The sequence below is a fragment of the Phyllobates terribilis genome, unplaced genomic scaffold (assembly GCF_046119375.1).
Source record: "Phyllobates terribilis strain yellow unplaced genomic scaffold, ASM4611937v1 Scaffold_5__5_contigs__length_657084704, whole genome shotgun sequence".
Lineage (NCBI taxonomy): Eukaryota > Metazoa > Chordata > Amphibia > Anura > Dendrobatidae > Phyllobates > Phyllobates terribilis.
In genome coordinates this window covers 82,820,986-82,836,916 of record NW_027362765.1, presented here as the reverse complement: position 1 = coordinate 82,836,916, position 15,931 = coordinate 82,820,986, and the positions used below count along the sequence as shown (strand labels likewise).

The following is a 15,931-nucleotide window of genomic DNA, read 5'->3' as shown; positions in this document are numbered from 1 at the left end:
TGACATCGCTGGGTGCATTATCCCAGGACTGTGACATCGCTGGGTGCATTATCCCAGGACTGTGACATCGCTGGGTGCATTATCCCAGGACTGTGACATCGCTGGGTGCATTATCCCAGGACTGTGACATCGCTGGGTGCATTATCCCAGGACTGTGACATCGCTGGGTGCATTATCCCAGGACTGTGACATCGCTGGGTGCATTATCCCAGGACTGTGACATCGCTGGGTGCATTATCCCAGGACTGTGACATCGCTGGGTGCATTATCCCAGGACTGTGACATCGCTGGGTGCATTATCCCAGGACTGTGACATCGCTGGGTGCATTATCCCAGGACTGTGACATCGCTGGGTGCATTATCCCAGGACTGTGACATCGCTGGGTGCATTATCCCAGGACTGTGACATCGCTGGGTGCATTATCCCAGGACTGTGACATCGCTGGGTGCATTATCCCAGGACTGTGACATCGCTGGGTGCATTATCCCAGGACTGTGACATCGCTGGGTGCATTATCCCAGGACTGTGACATCGCTGGGTGCATTATCCCTGGACTGTGACATCGCTGGGTGCATTATCCCTGGACTGTGACATCGCTGGGTGCATTATCCCTGGACTGTGACATCGCTGGGTGCATTATCCCTGGACTGTGACATCGCTGGGTGCATTATCCCTGGACTGTGACATCTCTGGGTGCATTATCCCAGGACTGTGACATCGCTGGGTGCATTATCCCTGGACTGTGACATCGCTGGGTGCATTATCCCTGGACTGTGACATCGCTGGGTGCATTATCCCTGGACTGTGACATCGCTGGGTGCATTATCCCTGGACTGTGACATCGCTGGGTGCATTATCCCTGGACTGTGACATCGCTGGGTGCATTATCCCTGGACTGTGACATTTCTGGGTGCATTATCCCTGGACTGTGACATCGCTGGGTGCATTATCCCAGGACTGTGACATCGCTGGGTGCATTATCCCTGGACTGTGACATCGCTGGGTGCATTATCCCTGGACTGTGACATCGCTGGGTGCATTATCCCTGGACTGTGACATTTCTGGGTGCATTATCCCTGGACTGTGACATCGCTGGGTGCATTATCCCAGGACTGTGACATCGCTGGGTGCATTATCCCAGGACTGTGACATCGCTGGGTGCATTATCCCTGTACTGTGACATTTCTGGGTGCATTATCCCTGTACTGTGACATCACTGGGTGCATTATCCCTGGACTGTGACATCGCTGGGTGCATTATCCCTGGACTGTGACATCGCTGGGTGCATTATCCCTGTACTGTGACATCACTGGGTGCATTATCCCAGGACTGTGATATCATACTGTGTGTGTGTGTGGGATATTTAGAATAAAATGAGGCTTCAAATGAATTATTCTGGATTATGTCCTTGAACGCCTCTTCAAGGGATAAATTAATGTTACTCATGTCCAGAATGTAAGGATCATAGAGATCTGTCACCTCTGAAGCAGTCTACTATGTCACCAGCACCTTGTAGTATGTAATTATATATGTACAGCTAATATAACTTGGGTATGTCAAGTATAACATAATCCATTCTGAATATGAATATAGTCGTGGGCAATATAAGCCCAGGTTAAGGCAGCAGTGTAGAGGTTAATGATTTGTACTCTGTTCCTTGAGTGTGAAGAGCTGATAAACTGGTTCCAGCACACAAAGGCTCAGTGTGAATGAACAGGACTGGTTTGTGGTATTTTCCTCCCCATGGCTCCATTATTAAATACACCCCCCTCCTCTTCTCTTCTACCACAAGAGTGATTTGGGTACTTCTGTGGTGGAGAGTAATGAACTGGTCTGACCAGGAGGGCAGCTATAGTATCACACACAATAGGCTTAGATACACATCTCCGCATATAGTATCACACCTGATAGGCTTAGATACCCAGCTCAGCAGTCAGTATCAGCGGGTGCAGTGTCTTCGGAGCCATAGATATGATTCTGATGTGTGGAGGTGAGCTGTGATCTGGTGACGTGCTGCCGAGGATGAGTCAGTGGTCGCCGTCTATATTTACCTTTGCTCGCTGTCCTCCGGTGACCTGTCATTGTGGCATCCTAACCCCTGGTGCAGGGATCTGCAGCGGAGAATATATAGATATATCTATATTTATATACAGTGCTGGCCAAAAGTATTGGCACCCCTGCAATTCTGTCGGATAATACTCAGTTTCTTCCTGAAAATGATTGCAATCACAAATTCTTTGGTATTATTCTCTTCATTTAATTTGCCTTCAATGAAAAAAACACAAAAAGAATTGTCCTAAAGCCAAATTGGATATAATTCCACACCAAACCTAAAAAAGGGGGTGGACAAAAGTATTGGCACTGTTTGAAAAATCATGTGATGCTTCTCTAATTCATGTAATTAACAGCACCTGTAACTTACCTGTGGCACCTAACAGGTGGTGGCAATAACTAAATCACACTTGCAGCCAGTTAACATGGATTAAAGTTGACTCAACCTCTGTCCTGTGTCCTTGTGTGTACCACATTGAGCATGGAGAAAAGAAAGAAGACCAAAGAACTGTCTGAGGACTTGAGAAACCAAATTGTGAGGAAGCATGAGCAATCTCAAGGCTACAAGTCCATCTCCAAAGACCTGAATGTTCCTGTGTCTTCCGTGCGCAGTATCATCAAGAAGTTTAAAGCCCATGGCACTGTGGCCAACCTCCCTAGATGTGGACGAAAAAGAAAAATTGATGAGAGATTTCAACGCAAGATTGTGCGGATGGTGGATAAAGAACCTCGACTAACATCCAAACAAGTACAAGCTGCCCTGCAGTCCAAGGGTACAGCAGTGTCAACCCGTACTATCCATCGGCGTCTGAATGAAAAGGGACTGTATGGTAGGATAGCCAGGAAGACCCCACTTCTTACCCCGAGACATAAAAAAGCCAGGCTGGAGTTTGCCAAAGCTTACCTGAGAAAGCCTAAAACGTTTTGGAAGAATGTTCTCTGGTCAGATGAGACAAAAGTACAGCTGGGAAAAAGCATCAACATAGAGTGTACAGGAAAAAAAAAGAGACATTCAAAGAAAAGAACACGGTCCCTACAGTCAAACATGGCGGAGGTTCCCTGATGTTTTGGGGTTGCTTTGCTGCCTCTGGCACTGGACTGCTTGACCGTGTGCATGGCATTATGAAGTCTGAAGACTACCAACATATTTTGCAGCATAATGTAGGGCCCAGTGTGAGAAAGCTGGGTCTCCCTCAGAGGTCATGGGTCTTCCAGCAGGACAATGACCCAAAACACACTTCCAAAAGCACTATAAACTGGTTTCAGAGAAAGCACTGGAGACTTCTAAGGTGGCTAGCAATGAGGCCAGACCTGAATCCCATAGAACACCTGTGGAGAGATCTCAAAATGGCAGTTTGGAGAAGGCACCCTTCAAATATCAGGAACCTGGAGCAGTTTGCCAAAGAAGAATGGTCTACAATTCCAGCAGAGCATTGTAAGAAACTCATTGATGGTTATCGGAAGCGGTTGTTCGCAGTTATTTTGGCTAAAGGTTGTGCAACCAAGTATTAGACTGAGGGTGCCAATACTTTTGTCCGGCCCTTTTTTGGAGTTTTGTGTGAAATGATCAATGATTTGATTTTTGCTTCATTCTCTTTTGTGTTTTTTTCCTTGCAAGCTAATTAAATGAAGAGAATAATACCAAAGAATTTGTGATTGCAATCATTTTCAGGAAGAAACTGAGTATTATCTGACAGAATTGCAGGGGTGCCAATACTTTTGGCCAGCACTGTATACCCTTATTTTTGCCCTTCTTCCCCATATATCGGCTTCTGGGACAAATCCTGACCGATGACCGCCCATTCTTGTCTCATCAGTACTTGGAGTTTATCACAATTTTTTGTGTTTTTGTTTGTCCTCCGTCTTTTTGAGGATTCACGATAGGTCCCAAAATGTCAGTGTATTGTTCACAGAACAACTTAGTTATCACTTTATTCCTGTGACATGGTCTCCATCATGCTGGAAAAAGCATTGTTCATCACCACATTGTCCTGGATGATGGGAGAAGTTGCTGTTGGTTGATGATTAGATCCCATTCTTTACTCATGGCAGCGTTCTTATGGAAAATTGTGAGCGAGCCTCCTCCATGGATGAAAAGCACCCTCACATGAGTGGTCTCTGGAGCCTTTACTGCTGGCATAACACAGGACTCATGGTAGCACTCACCTTTCCTTCACTTTTTCTTCTCCCCCTTTTTTTCTTCTGTTCTTCACCATTTCTGCACCTTCTCTTTTCTTTACATAGTTTGGGAGATGCTTCCAGATGTCCCAAACTGTCTAAAGGGGGGAAAATACTTTACCCCTATCCCCTGCAGTCCAGTCCCTGTTCCTCCTGCAAAACGTCAGTCTCCTTGGTGCACTGACTCCTGCCTGCTGCCGTCCATGAGCAAGCTCTGGACTGGTGTTAGTTAAACCAATCTTGTAGCTAAATCCTCTTTTAGGAGATGGTCCTAGAACTTGCTGGACTTTCTTGAGCATCCTGAAGTGTTCTTCCCAGCAATTGAATCACTCTCCTTGACGTTCAAGATGATCTGATAAATGGTTGATTTAGGAGCAATCTTACAAGCAGCAATGTTCTTGCCTGTAGACCCCTTTTGATGCAAAGCAATGATGACTGCTCGTGTTTTCTCAGAGGTAACCATGGTTAACAGAAGAAGACAATTATTTCAAGCACCAGCTCCCAACCAGTCTGCTCTTATCACTTTGTCCTGATGAATGAATTATATCAGCAGCCTTGTCCTTGTTAACACTTTCTCCTAAAATTATGTAAGAAGATCATTTTATGGCAGGAGTGAAAATGAATAGAAATGGGTTTTTTATGATTAAATGGGTTGACCCTTTTCAAAAAATATCCGACTATATACATGTATAGAGAGCGAGGGAGGAATGGGGCTGTGCTGTGGGGCAGATCTGGGGGAACATACAGCCTCTGGGTATTATTGGTACGTTAGTGCGGACATGCGCACGCTTTCAAGCAGGTGCGGTAATGGACCAGGTATGTGTGAGACCGGTTATACTGTGCAAAGAATGCAAACTATGGCATGTGAGCCACCCGAAATATAGAATACGATATGATGGGAAAATGGAAGTCATCAGACGCCCCTCCTCTTTTTAGAAAAAAAATAAAAAGTGGCCTAACAACATTTTTTTCCTGTTTTAAATGTGGCTATCAAATTGGGTTTTATTAAAAAAAAAAAATTACACCGTTTTTCTTTTACAGGTTCTTTGTTTCACGTTAAACTTCATTGTTGGTCTGTGGCCATAAAATAGCTGAGCGAACCTCAGAAAAAGACAGAGAAAAGTTGCAAACTCTTCACACAGAACAAGCTCACTGACAGATTCTCAGATAACTTATTCAAAGAGGCTATGGAAGGCCAATGGTGCAACAATTTTAATGAAACCCAATTGCAAAAATTATTTTTTAGGTTCACATACATGCATTTAGGAAAAAAAAAATGTCTTCAAAGGTGAAAAACCCTTTTAACTGATGGGGATAAATGGCCCTTCTTATATCTCCTAAAATGAATGGAAAAGGATATAAAGACCACTAAAAGTGGAGCCCACATGTTTGGGGTAGGGTCTGAACCAGAACCAGATTGGCTCGAACGAATCTCAAAATTGGTGTGTGGATGACCCTTTGTCCCTGATCAGTGACCATCTCTTCTTTCTTTTTCAGAACGTCGTGGCCAAGTATGGCACCCAGTTTAGAGGGAATTCTCAGCATGATGCTTTGGAGTTTCTTTTGTGGCTACTGGACCGGGTTCATGAAGATCTCAACTCACCACCCCAGAAACCCAAGAACTCGGTCAAGGTAGGTGTACTGTGGCTTACGGGTCCATACATCTTAGAGAACTATTGGCCAATTGCTTGTCCGACTTCTATCTTTCCCAATCCCCCGTAAACATGAACATTGGGCTTGGTTGAGCATTTTCTTTATGGGGAGAGCAGCACAAAAGGCTAATAGTCATTTGCATCAGCTTATATGCCTGGAGAACAAAAGGATCGGACATATTAATTCAAACTGCCCGATTCTTATTTCCTCCCAATCATCTGTCGAAGAGAATTGTAAGATTCCCATACATATTAAATGGTTTGTGAGCACTACAAAATAAGCGGCTTCAGACAACTTTAATGTACATCGAGGCCTTTAAAACAAAAACAACTTGCACCTGGTGCAAAATTTGGAACTTGGCCCCCACATGTTGGTTAGATTTATTAGTCCTTGTAGCATTCTAAATCCTTTAAAAACATACATGTTACCCCCCCTTAATGTAACAATGTCCCCCATCCTGAGCCCCTCAGGTAATAATGTCCCCCATTCTGGGCCCTTCAAGTAATAGTGTCCCCCATTCTGGGCCCCTTGCAGTAATAATGTTCCCCATCCCTGGGCTCCTTCCAGTAATAATGTCCAACATCCTGGGCCCCTTTTTGCTATAATGTCCTCCATCCTGAACCCCTTCCTGCTATAATGTCCTCCATCCTGAACCCCATCCTGCTATAATGTCCTCCATCCTGAACCCCTTCCTGCTATAATGTCCTGCATCCTGAGCCCTTTCCTGTAATAATGTCCCACATCCTAAGCCCTTTCCTGTAGTAATGTCCCTATCCTTGCCCCTTCCTAGTATGCTGCCCCCCATCCTGGGCCCCTTCCAGTAAAATAAACAGCGCCACTTCCAGTAATACGTGTCTCCCATCCTGGACCTCTTCCAGTAATATACGTCCTCCATCATGGACCTTTTCCAGTAATATACGTCCTCCATCCTGGGCCCTTTTCAGTAATATACGTCCGCCATCCTGAGCCCCTTCCAGTAATACATGTCCCCCATTCTTGGCTTCTTTCTGGTATAACGTCCCAGCTCCTGGCCCCATCCTGTAATAATGCTCCCCGTTCTGCCTCTGTTCTCTAACATATTTAAGAAAAAAACAAAACACTTCTACTCACCTTCCCCCACTCCCACGACATGCGGAGTCCTCTTCTATAGCCGGCACAGAGGCCGCCCGCTGGCACAGAGCCGGTAGCGTGTCTGCTATGGGCGACACATGACGCCATTCCTATGCGCCGCCTGGGACTGGTACGCCGACATCAGTTGCCAGCCACTGATTGGCCGGCAGCGTGTATTGCTGTGCAGGGAGCCGGCGGGTCTCTGCGCCGCAGTACATTTCAGCTGAATGTGCGTCCTCGGAAGCCCCTGATATTCAATATATGTTCTGAACTGATTATCAATAAAATGATACCCACATATGGGGTTATTAGTGAATTCATGCATACTTTGTGGGGTTATTTTTTTTTTCTAGATTTTTTTTAGAATTTTTTTGAAACCTGCCCATGATTTCTTTTGTAGCTGAATGTTTTGTGCTCCAAAACTTTTTCTTTTCTCTTCTTCTTCGCTTCATTTTCTTCCCTCCATTGTATGGAATCGCCGGATTCCTAATCCTCTTTTAATTATAATTTGTGATGTTTTTGAATCCAACCTTAATTGGCTCCTGCAAATCCTCCCAGACAAATCTGTTAATCAGCAGGTAAACAGAGGGAGAGACCGGTTGAGAAGTATCTTGCATTTTAAGAATTTTCTTCAACTTTTAATTTCTTTGTTTTTGCATATTTTTCTGCTTAGGTAAAAAAAATATATAATTTTTTTAACTTTCAATTTCAGAAAATGTTTTCTCGTTTTTGCATATTTTTGCCCGAAAACTAAAAAAAAAATGAAACTTTCAATTTAAAAAAAACAACTTTTCTTTTTCCAATTTATTTTTGCTCAGAAAAAAAATACATTTTCTTTTTAACTTTTCATTTCAGAAAAACTTTTATTCTTTTGTTTTTACATCTTTTTCGTTTAGAAAAAAAAAATATATATATTTTTTTAAACGTGCTGTTTTTTTTGCTCCTATTATTGCAGGGAGAAGAGGTATCCTTTAAAAAAAAAAAAAAAAAAACAGCACCCAAATTGGAGCATAATGTGATTGGGGATAAAAAAAGTCAATCATTTTTTTTTCTGTCTGTTTTGGGCCTCAGGGTCTTTCTTGCACCCCTGCTGTGTAGGAGGCATGTCAGGGTAATGTTTGCTTCTACTGATCACATTAGGACCACATGCCAAGCACTCTGTGTGCTCTGAAATTCTCTCCGAAGGCCGGATCAGAGCCTTTTTAAAAAATCATGTCCTAGGATATGAGCTTGAGTTCATCGCCGGGCCATGCAGCGGTCAGTAAGCCTCTCTGGGCCGCCATGTGGATGGCTTTCTTGCAACGATGCAAAACCCCCCCTCGTCCTCCTTACTCCTTCCTGCTGGGTGCTTTGGTGGCTATATGTAGTGCAGGTTGCCGTCCTTCCAGGGTATGCCAATGTTAAAACTGAAAAGTGATGAAATATTTAGCAATTCCCTGTGCAATCTTCCGAGCGGATGAACTTTTGCGCTATTATTCTGGATTCACATCTCCCATTGCTGTTTTTAAGATTGCTTCTTGTGCTTCATAATATATTCCATGTTTTATACTGGGGGAGGGTGTAGTGACCCATAAATTGCACTTGCTATACTAATGGGCATCTATGATGTCAAAAGGGACATTTCTCACCTAAATTATCGGTTGGAACGAGCTTAAAAAATGTTCTCAATGGTCATTATTGTATTGGGTTGCCATGTGGTGGTGCTCCCAATCCAGCGTCTATCTTGCTTGATCTTTCCAGATTTCGGGAGGGTCACAAAGCAGTAAATAAAAAAAATTGACTGGAAATCTTTGGACGATTGGATTGGCGAAAGAGGTCCTCAAGGAAGGTCTACCGCTACCCAATGGGTGTATGTACTACATAGGTTTAGAATCTGGGCCTGTTAGAGGATGGCCTGGAGGACCGGTTTGACATGTTGCAACATAGTCTATTAGATCCATCTAAGCATGTTGTAAACCATCCTTAATGGTCTACCTTCTTCATTCTTTGGACGATAGTTTTGCTGAAAGAGATCCTCCAGGAAGGTCTACAGCTATCCAGTGGGTGTATGTACTACATAGGTTTAGAATCTGGGCTCATTAGAAGATGCCCTGGAGGACCAGTTTGACATGTTGCAACATAATCCATGAGATCCATCTAAGCATGGTGTAAACCATTCTTAAAGGTCTATCTTCGTCATTCCTTGGACAATAATTTTGCCATAAGAGATCCTCCAGGAAGGTCGACAGCTACCCATTAGGTGTATGTACTACATAGGTTTAGAATATGGGCCCGTTAGAGGAAGCCCTGAAAGACCAGTTTGTCATGTAGTCCATGAGGTCCATCTAAAGATGGTGTAAACCATCCTTTAAGGTCTACCCTCTTCATTTAGGATTGTAGGGAAGTTGAGTAACATGGTAGCAAATTGATATATAATCCACCTAAGAAACTGAGCTAGAAGAGGTTCTATCCTACCTCCTTATTTCGGACTAAGGTTTGACCATTGAACTTTTCTTGGACTTTCCACAGGGGCCAAAGGATTGCACACCAGTCCTGTCTTGGTTTTCATAGACTTGAAGGACATTTAGATTTTGTTATAGGGCCCCTTGCTCTGCAGACACAGAATAGAGCGATGGTTACAGTTATAACTTCTCCACCCCTTACTGCTTTACCAGGAACTTCTTGATGCTGAGTGCCCTTCTACGAGTAACTGGAATGGAGAGAGATCTGCACATTTTGAGTACAATTTAGGCCGTGCGGGTGGCTTTACCCTTTTGTGACCTCCAGTCTGTATCTTCTGCTGGGTAGACATGGCTTCCACAGTGAACAGCACAGCTTGAGCTGACAGCGTAGTCCCTGGTGTCGCCCTGTATCCACGCCCTGCCAGCGAGGCTCAAACCTGGGATTAGGCAGAGGATCAGTACAATAGAGGTCCGATCAGGCGTGTAACACGGAATAACATTGTACCTGTCACCTCCGAGCATGAGGTCACTTCCTCGCAGGGTCAGTGTCGCAGCAGGAAGTGCTTTAGATTTCGGGATCTGAGAACTATTAACTGTTTAATTACCGATGGTGTCTAAAATAAATTATTGCGCCCAGTTTTGAAAACCAGGACTTAGAGCCCGGTGCTTGTTAACTCTTTTCATGACGCTTGAGCTCATACCCCACCCCATTGTTAGTTAACGGTGCAGTTGGGGGTCCTACATAGGTCGCCCCCATCCAATAGAATTAATCCCAATCAGAACTGGATCCCGTCTCTCCATACTGGCAACATTGGCAATCTCTATGGTATGTTCACCCTTGGAGCGATGCTTTTTGTGTGGGACTGTAACAGCACAATACGCAATTATAAAATAATATATACAAAAAAGAAAAACTGCAGAATATTTTTGTCCCTTTTTATACAACTTTTAGAATTTTTTTTTTCATTATTTTTTTCTCTCCCTACTCTATACTATATTATAATAACAGACATTTTTTTTTTCCTTCCGCCATCTTTGGCCGTTGCACTCATGTGACCTCCGGCTCTTTCCTGGGTATATGTTTACTTGGTAAATAACACATCCTTCCAGACTTGTGGGCAGAGAGAGGAGCGTCTGTCCAGCCCCCGGCTGACGTGTTCACTTACAACCAGCTGATAACATCATACCTCTCAGCAAGTTCTGAAAGAGGGACACGTATGGCGACGCATGTATTGTTAGTGTATTATTTTCCACTAAGCCATCTAACTTCGCTCAGTCCTTTATATCTGCCCCCAAAAAAACATTTCTCCTGATGAAGTCCACTGGTGTTGCCACACAGTACAATGCCATTTTCATGTGCCACCACACACAATATGATACCCCAACAGTGCCCACCGCACAGTGTGCCACCACAGTGCCCACCACACACAGTATGATACCTCCACAGTGCCCACCACACACAGTATGATACCCGCACAGTATACTCCCACAGTTCGCACCACACAGTATGATACTCCCACAGTTCCCACCACACAGTATGATACCCCCACAGTGACCACTACACACAGTATACCACCACAGTGCCCACCACACACTACAAAACCTGCACAGTATACCACCACAGTTCCCACCACACAGTATGATACCCCCACAGTTCCCACCACACAGTATGATACCCCCACAGTTCCCTCCACACAGTATGATACCCCCACACAGTATGATACCCCCACAGTGCACCACCCCAGTGCCCACCACACACTACAATACCTGCACAGTATACGGCCACAGTTCCCACCACACAGTATGATACCCCCACAGTTCCCACCACACAGTATGATACCCCCACACAGTATGATACCCCCACAGTGCACCACCCCAGTGCCCACCACACACTACAATACCTGCACAGTATACGGCCACAGTTCCCACCACACAGTATATCCCCACAGTGCCCCCCACAGTATGATACCCCCACACAGTATACATCCACAGTTCCCACCACACAGTATGATACCCCCACAGTGCCCACCACACACAGTATACAACCGCAGTGCCCACCACACACAGTATGATACCCGCACAGTATACTCCCACAGTTCCCACCACACAGTATGATACTCCCACAGTTCCCACCACACAGTATGATACCCCACAGTGCCCACCACACACAGTATACCACCACAGTGCCCACCACACACTACAATACCTGCACAGTATACCACCACAGTTCCCACCACACAGTATGATACTCCCACAGTGCCCACCACACACAGTATACCACCACAGTGCCCACCACACACTACAATACCTGCACAGTATACCACCTCAGTTCCCACCACACAGTATGATACCCCCGCAGTTCCCACCACACAGTATGATACCCCCACAGTTCCCACCACACAGTATGATACCCCCACAGTTACCACGACACACTATGATATTCCCACAGTACCCACCTCACACAGAATCATATCCCCGCCCACAGTGCCTCCAACACACACTGATGCCACCATCGTTCCCACCATACAGTATAATGGTTCACATCCTCCTCACACAATATGATGCCCCCATAGTGCCCAACACACAGTATGATACCCCCACAGTTCCCACCACACGCTACGATATCCCCATAGTGCCCACCACAGTATGATACCCCAAGGTGCCCACCACACACAGTATGATACTCCCACAATCAATGCCCACTACATAATGATACCCCAACAGTGCCTGCCACAAACTGTTACCCCCACAATGCCCACCACACACTATGATATCCCCACAGAGCCCACCTACACTATGATAGCCCCACAGTGCCCACGACACAATATGATATCCCAACAGTGCCCACCACACAGTATGATACCCCACAGTGCCCACCACACAGTATGATACCCCACAGTGCCCACCACACACAGTATGGTACTCCCACAGCGCCCACCATACAATATGATATCCCCACAGTGCCCACCACACAGTATGATACCCCACAGTGCCCACCACACACAGTATGGTACTCCCACAGCGCCCACCATACAATGATATCCCCACAGTGCCCACCACACAGTATGATATCCCCACAGAGCCCACCTACACTATGATAGCCCCACAGTGCCCACTACACAGTATGATATCCCCACAGTGCCCACGACACAGTATGATATCCCCACAGTGCCCACCACACAGTATGATACCCCACAGTGCCCACCACACACAGTATGGTACTCCCACAGCGCCCACCACACAGTATGATACCCCACAGTGCCCACCACACACAGTATGGTACTCCCACAACGCCCACCACACAGTATGATATCCCCACAGTGCCCACCACACAGTATGATATCCCCACAGTGCCCACCACACACAGTATGGTACTCCCACTACGCCCACCATACAATATGATATCCCCACAGTGCCTACCACACACTATGATGGCACCATAGTGCCCCCAGACAGTATAATGATTTGTGCCTCTCCACACACAGAATAACTGCCGCACAACATGAATTTCATAAAGTGGTATCTGCACACAGTATAATGTCCCACTGTACACCCCACACACAATATAATGCCCCCACCACACACCCCACACACAAACGGTATGATGTCCCCACCACTCCCCACACACACAACCAGTATAATACCCCCAAAGTATGCATTCCCTTCAGTGCCCCTCACAAAAGCATCTCAGTTGCCTATGTATCCTTTTACATTCCTGCTCCTCCATGAATTTATCTCCTTAAACCTGAGGGGCTTTGTAGGTCCCACAGTCTCTACCCAGATGGATTGGTGGAACAGGGATCTGACTTCTCCATGCTCCACCACTATGTTCAACTATATCTGTGCCTTAAGGACACAGTTGAAGTTGAGACACCTCCCGACCTCTCAGGGTTATCCCCCTGGATCCAGCACATTTGGGAGATATGCATCACATGTTTATAACAGGTGCTGGAAGTGGCTGTGGTCTGTGGAGCTGACACTCTAATTCCAGGCGTGGTAATGGTACTGAAGGCCTCGCTGCAGAGCTATGGCCCGGAGCAAGACAGTTTTATTGCATAGCTTATGAATAATGGATGGTCTATGTGCCGGCAAAATGTAATCTCTCCTACACGCTGCACGCAATAGGAAGTTGTGGATATAAAGAGGCCATGAAATTTCACACTTTTTTTATGTGATAGTGAGGCCTTTAAGGTGCTGTGGTCCATATGAGGTTGCTACTTCTCCACCCCCTAAAGATGCAATTTACAACTCCTTCTCATGGGAGCATGAACCTTTCCTGGACTTCACTAAAGAAGGTATACCATCCTAAGGGTCATTTCTTCCTCCTCGTGGATTGGGGGCTGTCAAGGGTGCAGGAGCCCTTTTTGACTTTGTTGTGGGGTCCCTACAATGTTGTTCGCATTGGGAGGTTTACGTCCTTCTCAGGAAATCCCGATCCAAGGGAACTGCCCTCTTTTATGGCCCAAGACAGACAATTTTCTGGCATTTTGAGACAGTCATGACAAATTTAGGAACTGTTGGCATGTAGGTGGCTACGGCTACCTATGCACCATCTTTGGCTAGGTCCCCTGGGTTTAAGGTTCTCAATAACCTCCCATTAGGTGGCTGGCTCCTGTGATCATTGGGTTTAGTGTAGTGTGCTCATGTCATAGCAGCGGAGTGTTACCCAGAATTAGACAGATGGGCGAGGAGCTTGTATTTTGCAGTCTGAACAGACTCTGTACTTGGCAGAACTGTCATTAACGGATCTACCATGCTTCCTTAACAATCCTCTTACGGCCCCCTCCCCTTACATAAAATCACATCCATCAGTTTCTTGAAATTTTTTTTTTATCCCCCCCCCCCCCTCCATGCTGTTAACTCTTATTAAGCCAAAAGATAAAAGTACCCTTATGCCGCCTAATGCCAATTAGCTTTGATCGCCTGCCATCTCCTTTTCCAGTTACAAGAGCAGCTCCTCTATCTGCGGGGAGGGGGCCGCGTGTTGTAGTGGGTGTCATCCGTCTGCTTATCATAGTTACCCAATTATAAAAAACACACAAGTAAAAATCCTTGTTGGATTTATCGCACATAATCCCTCGCAGGCAGCTTATCCACGCCACAGCCGACTGCACACAATCTATACATTTATTTACATTTAAAGAGGAAAATCTATTTATACCTATGATAGTTGTGTCGTCTTGATTATTTATTTATCTTTTTGGCAGGCAAGAGTGGCATAAGTAACGCTTATTATACTGCTATTATAATAGTAATGTTTTAGACAGTTTTATCATAGTTCTATTCCAGTACATAGGAGCACTATTATAGTAGTTATATTCTTGTACATAGGGGCAGTATTATAGTAGTTATATTCTTGCACATAGGGGCAGTATTATAGTAGTTATATTCTTGTACATAAGGGCAGGATTATAGTAGTTATATTCTTGTACATAGGAGCAGTATTATAGTAGTTATAGTCTTGTACATAGGAGCAGTATTATAGTAGTTATATCCTTGTATATAGGGAGCAGTATTATAGTAGTTATGTTCTTGTAGATAGGGGCAGTATTATAGTAGTTATATTCTTGTACATAGGGGCAGGATTATAGTAGTTATATTCTTGTAGATAGGGGCAGGATTATAGTAGTTATATTCTTGTACATAGGGGCAGGATTATAGTAGTTATATTCTTGTATATAGGGACAGTATTATAGTAGATATATTCTTGTACATAGGGGCAGTATTATAGTAGTTATATTCTTGTAAATAGGAGCAGTATTATAGTAGTTATATTCTTGTACATAGGGGCAGTATTATAGTAGTTATATTCTTGTACATAGGGGCAGTATTATAGTAGTTATATTCTTGTACATAGGGAGCAGTATTATGGTAGTTATATTCTTGTACATAGGAGCAGTATTATAGTAGTTCTTTTCTTGTACATAAGGGCAGTATTATAGTAGTTATATTCTTGTACATAGGGGCAGTATTATAGTAGTTATATTCTTGTACATAGGAGCAGTATTATAGTAGTTCTTTTCTTGTACATAGGGGCAGTATTATAGTAGTTATATTCTTATTCATAGGGGAAGTATTATAGTAGTTATATTGTACATGGGGGCAGTATTATAGTAGTTATATTCCTGTACATAGGGGCAGTATTATAGAAGTTATATTCTTGTACATAGGGGCAGTATTATAGTAGTTATATTGTACATGGGGGCAGTATTATAGTAGTTATATTCTTGTACATAGGGGCAGTATTATAGTAGTTATATTCTTGTACATAGGGGCAGTATTATAGTAGTTATATTCTTGTACATTGGTGGCAGTAGTATTGTAGTTATATTTTTGTACATAGTTGTCAGTATTATAGTAGTTATATTCTTATACATAGGGGCAGTATTATAGTAATTACATTCTTGTACATAGGGGGCAGTATTATAGTAGTTATATTCTTGTACATAGGAGCAGTATTATAAAAGTTATATTCTTGTACATAGGAGCAGTATTA

At 44.3% G+C, this 15,931-nt stretch overlaps 1 protein-coding gene across 1 annotated transcript in view; it reads left to right on the top strand.

Annotated features, from left to right (window-relative positions):
* USP43 (ubiquitin specific peptidase 43) overlaps positions 1-15,931 on the top strand; it is a 45,110-nt gene that overhangs the window by 10,967 nt on the left and 18,212 nt on the right. Inside the window, exon 2 of the mRNA XM_073682453.1 lies at positions 5,729-5,863. Coding sequence (XP_073538554.1) covers positions 5,729-5,863 — 135 coding nt within the window. The remainder of the gene's footprint in view (positions 1-5,728; positions 5,864-15,931) is intronic.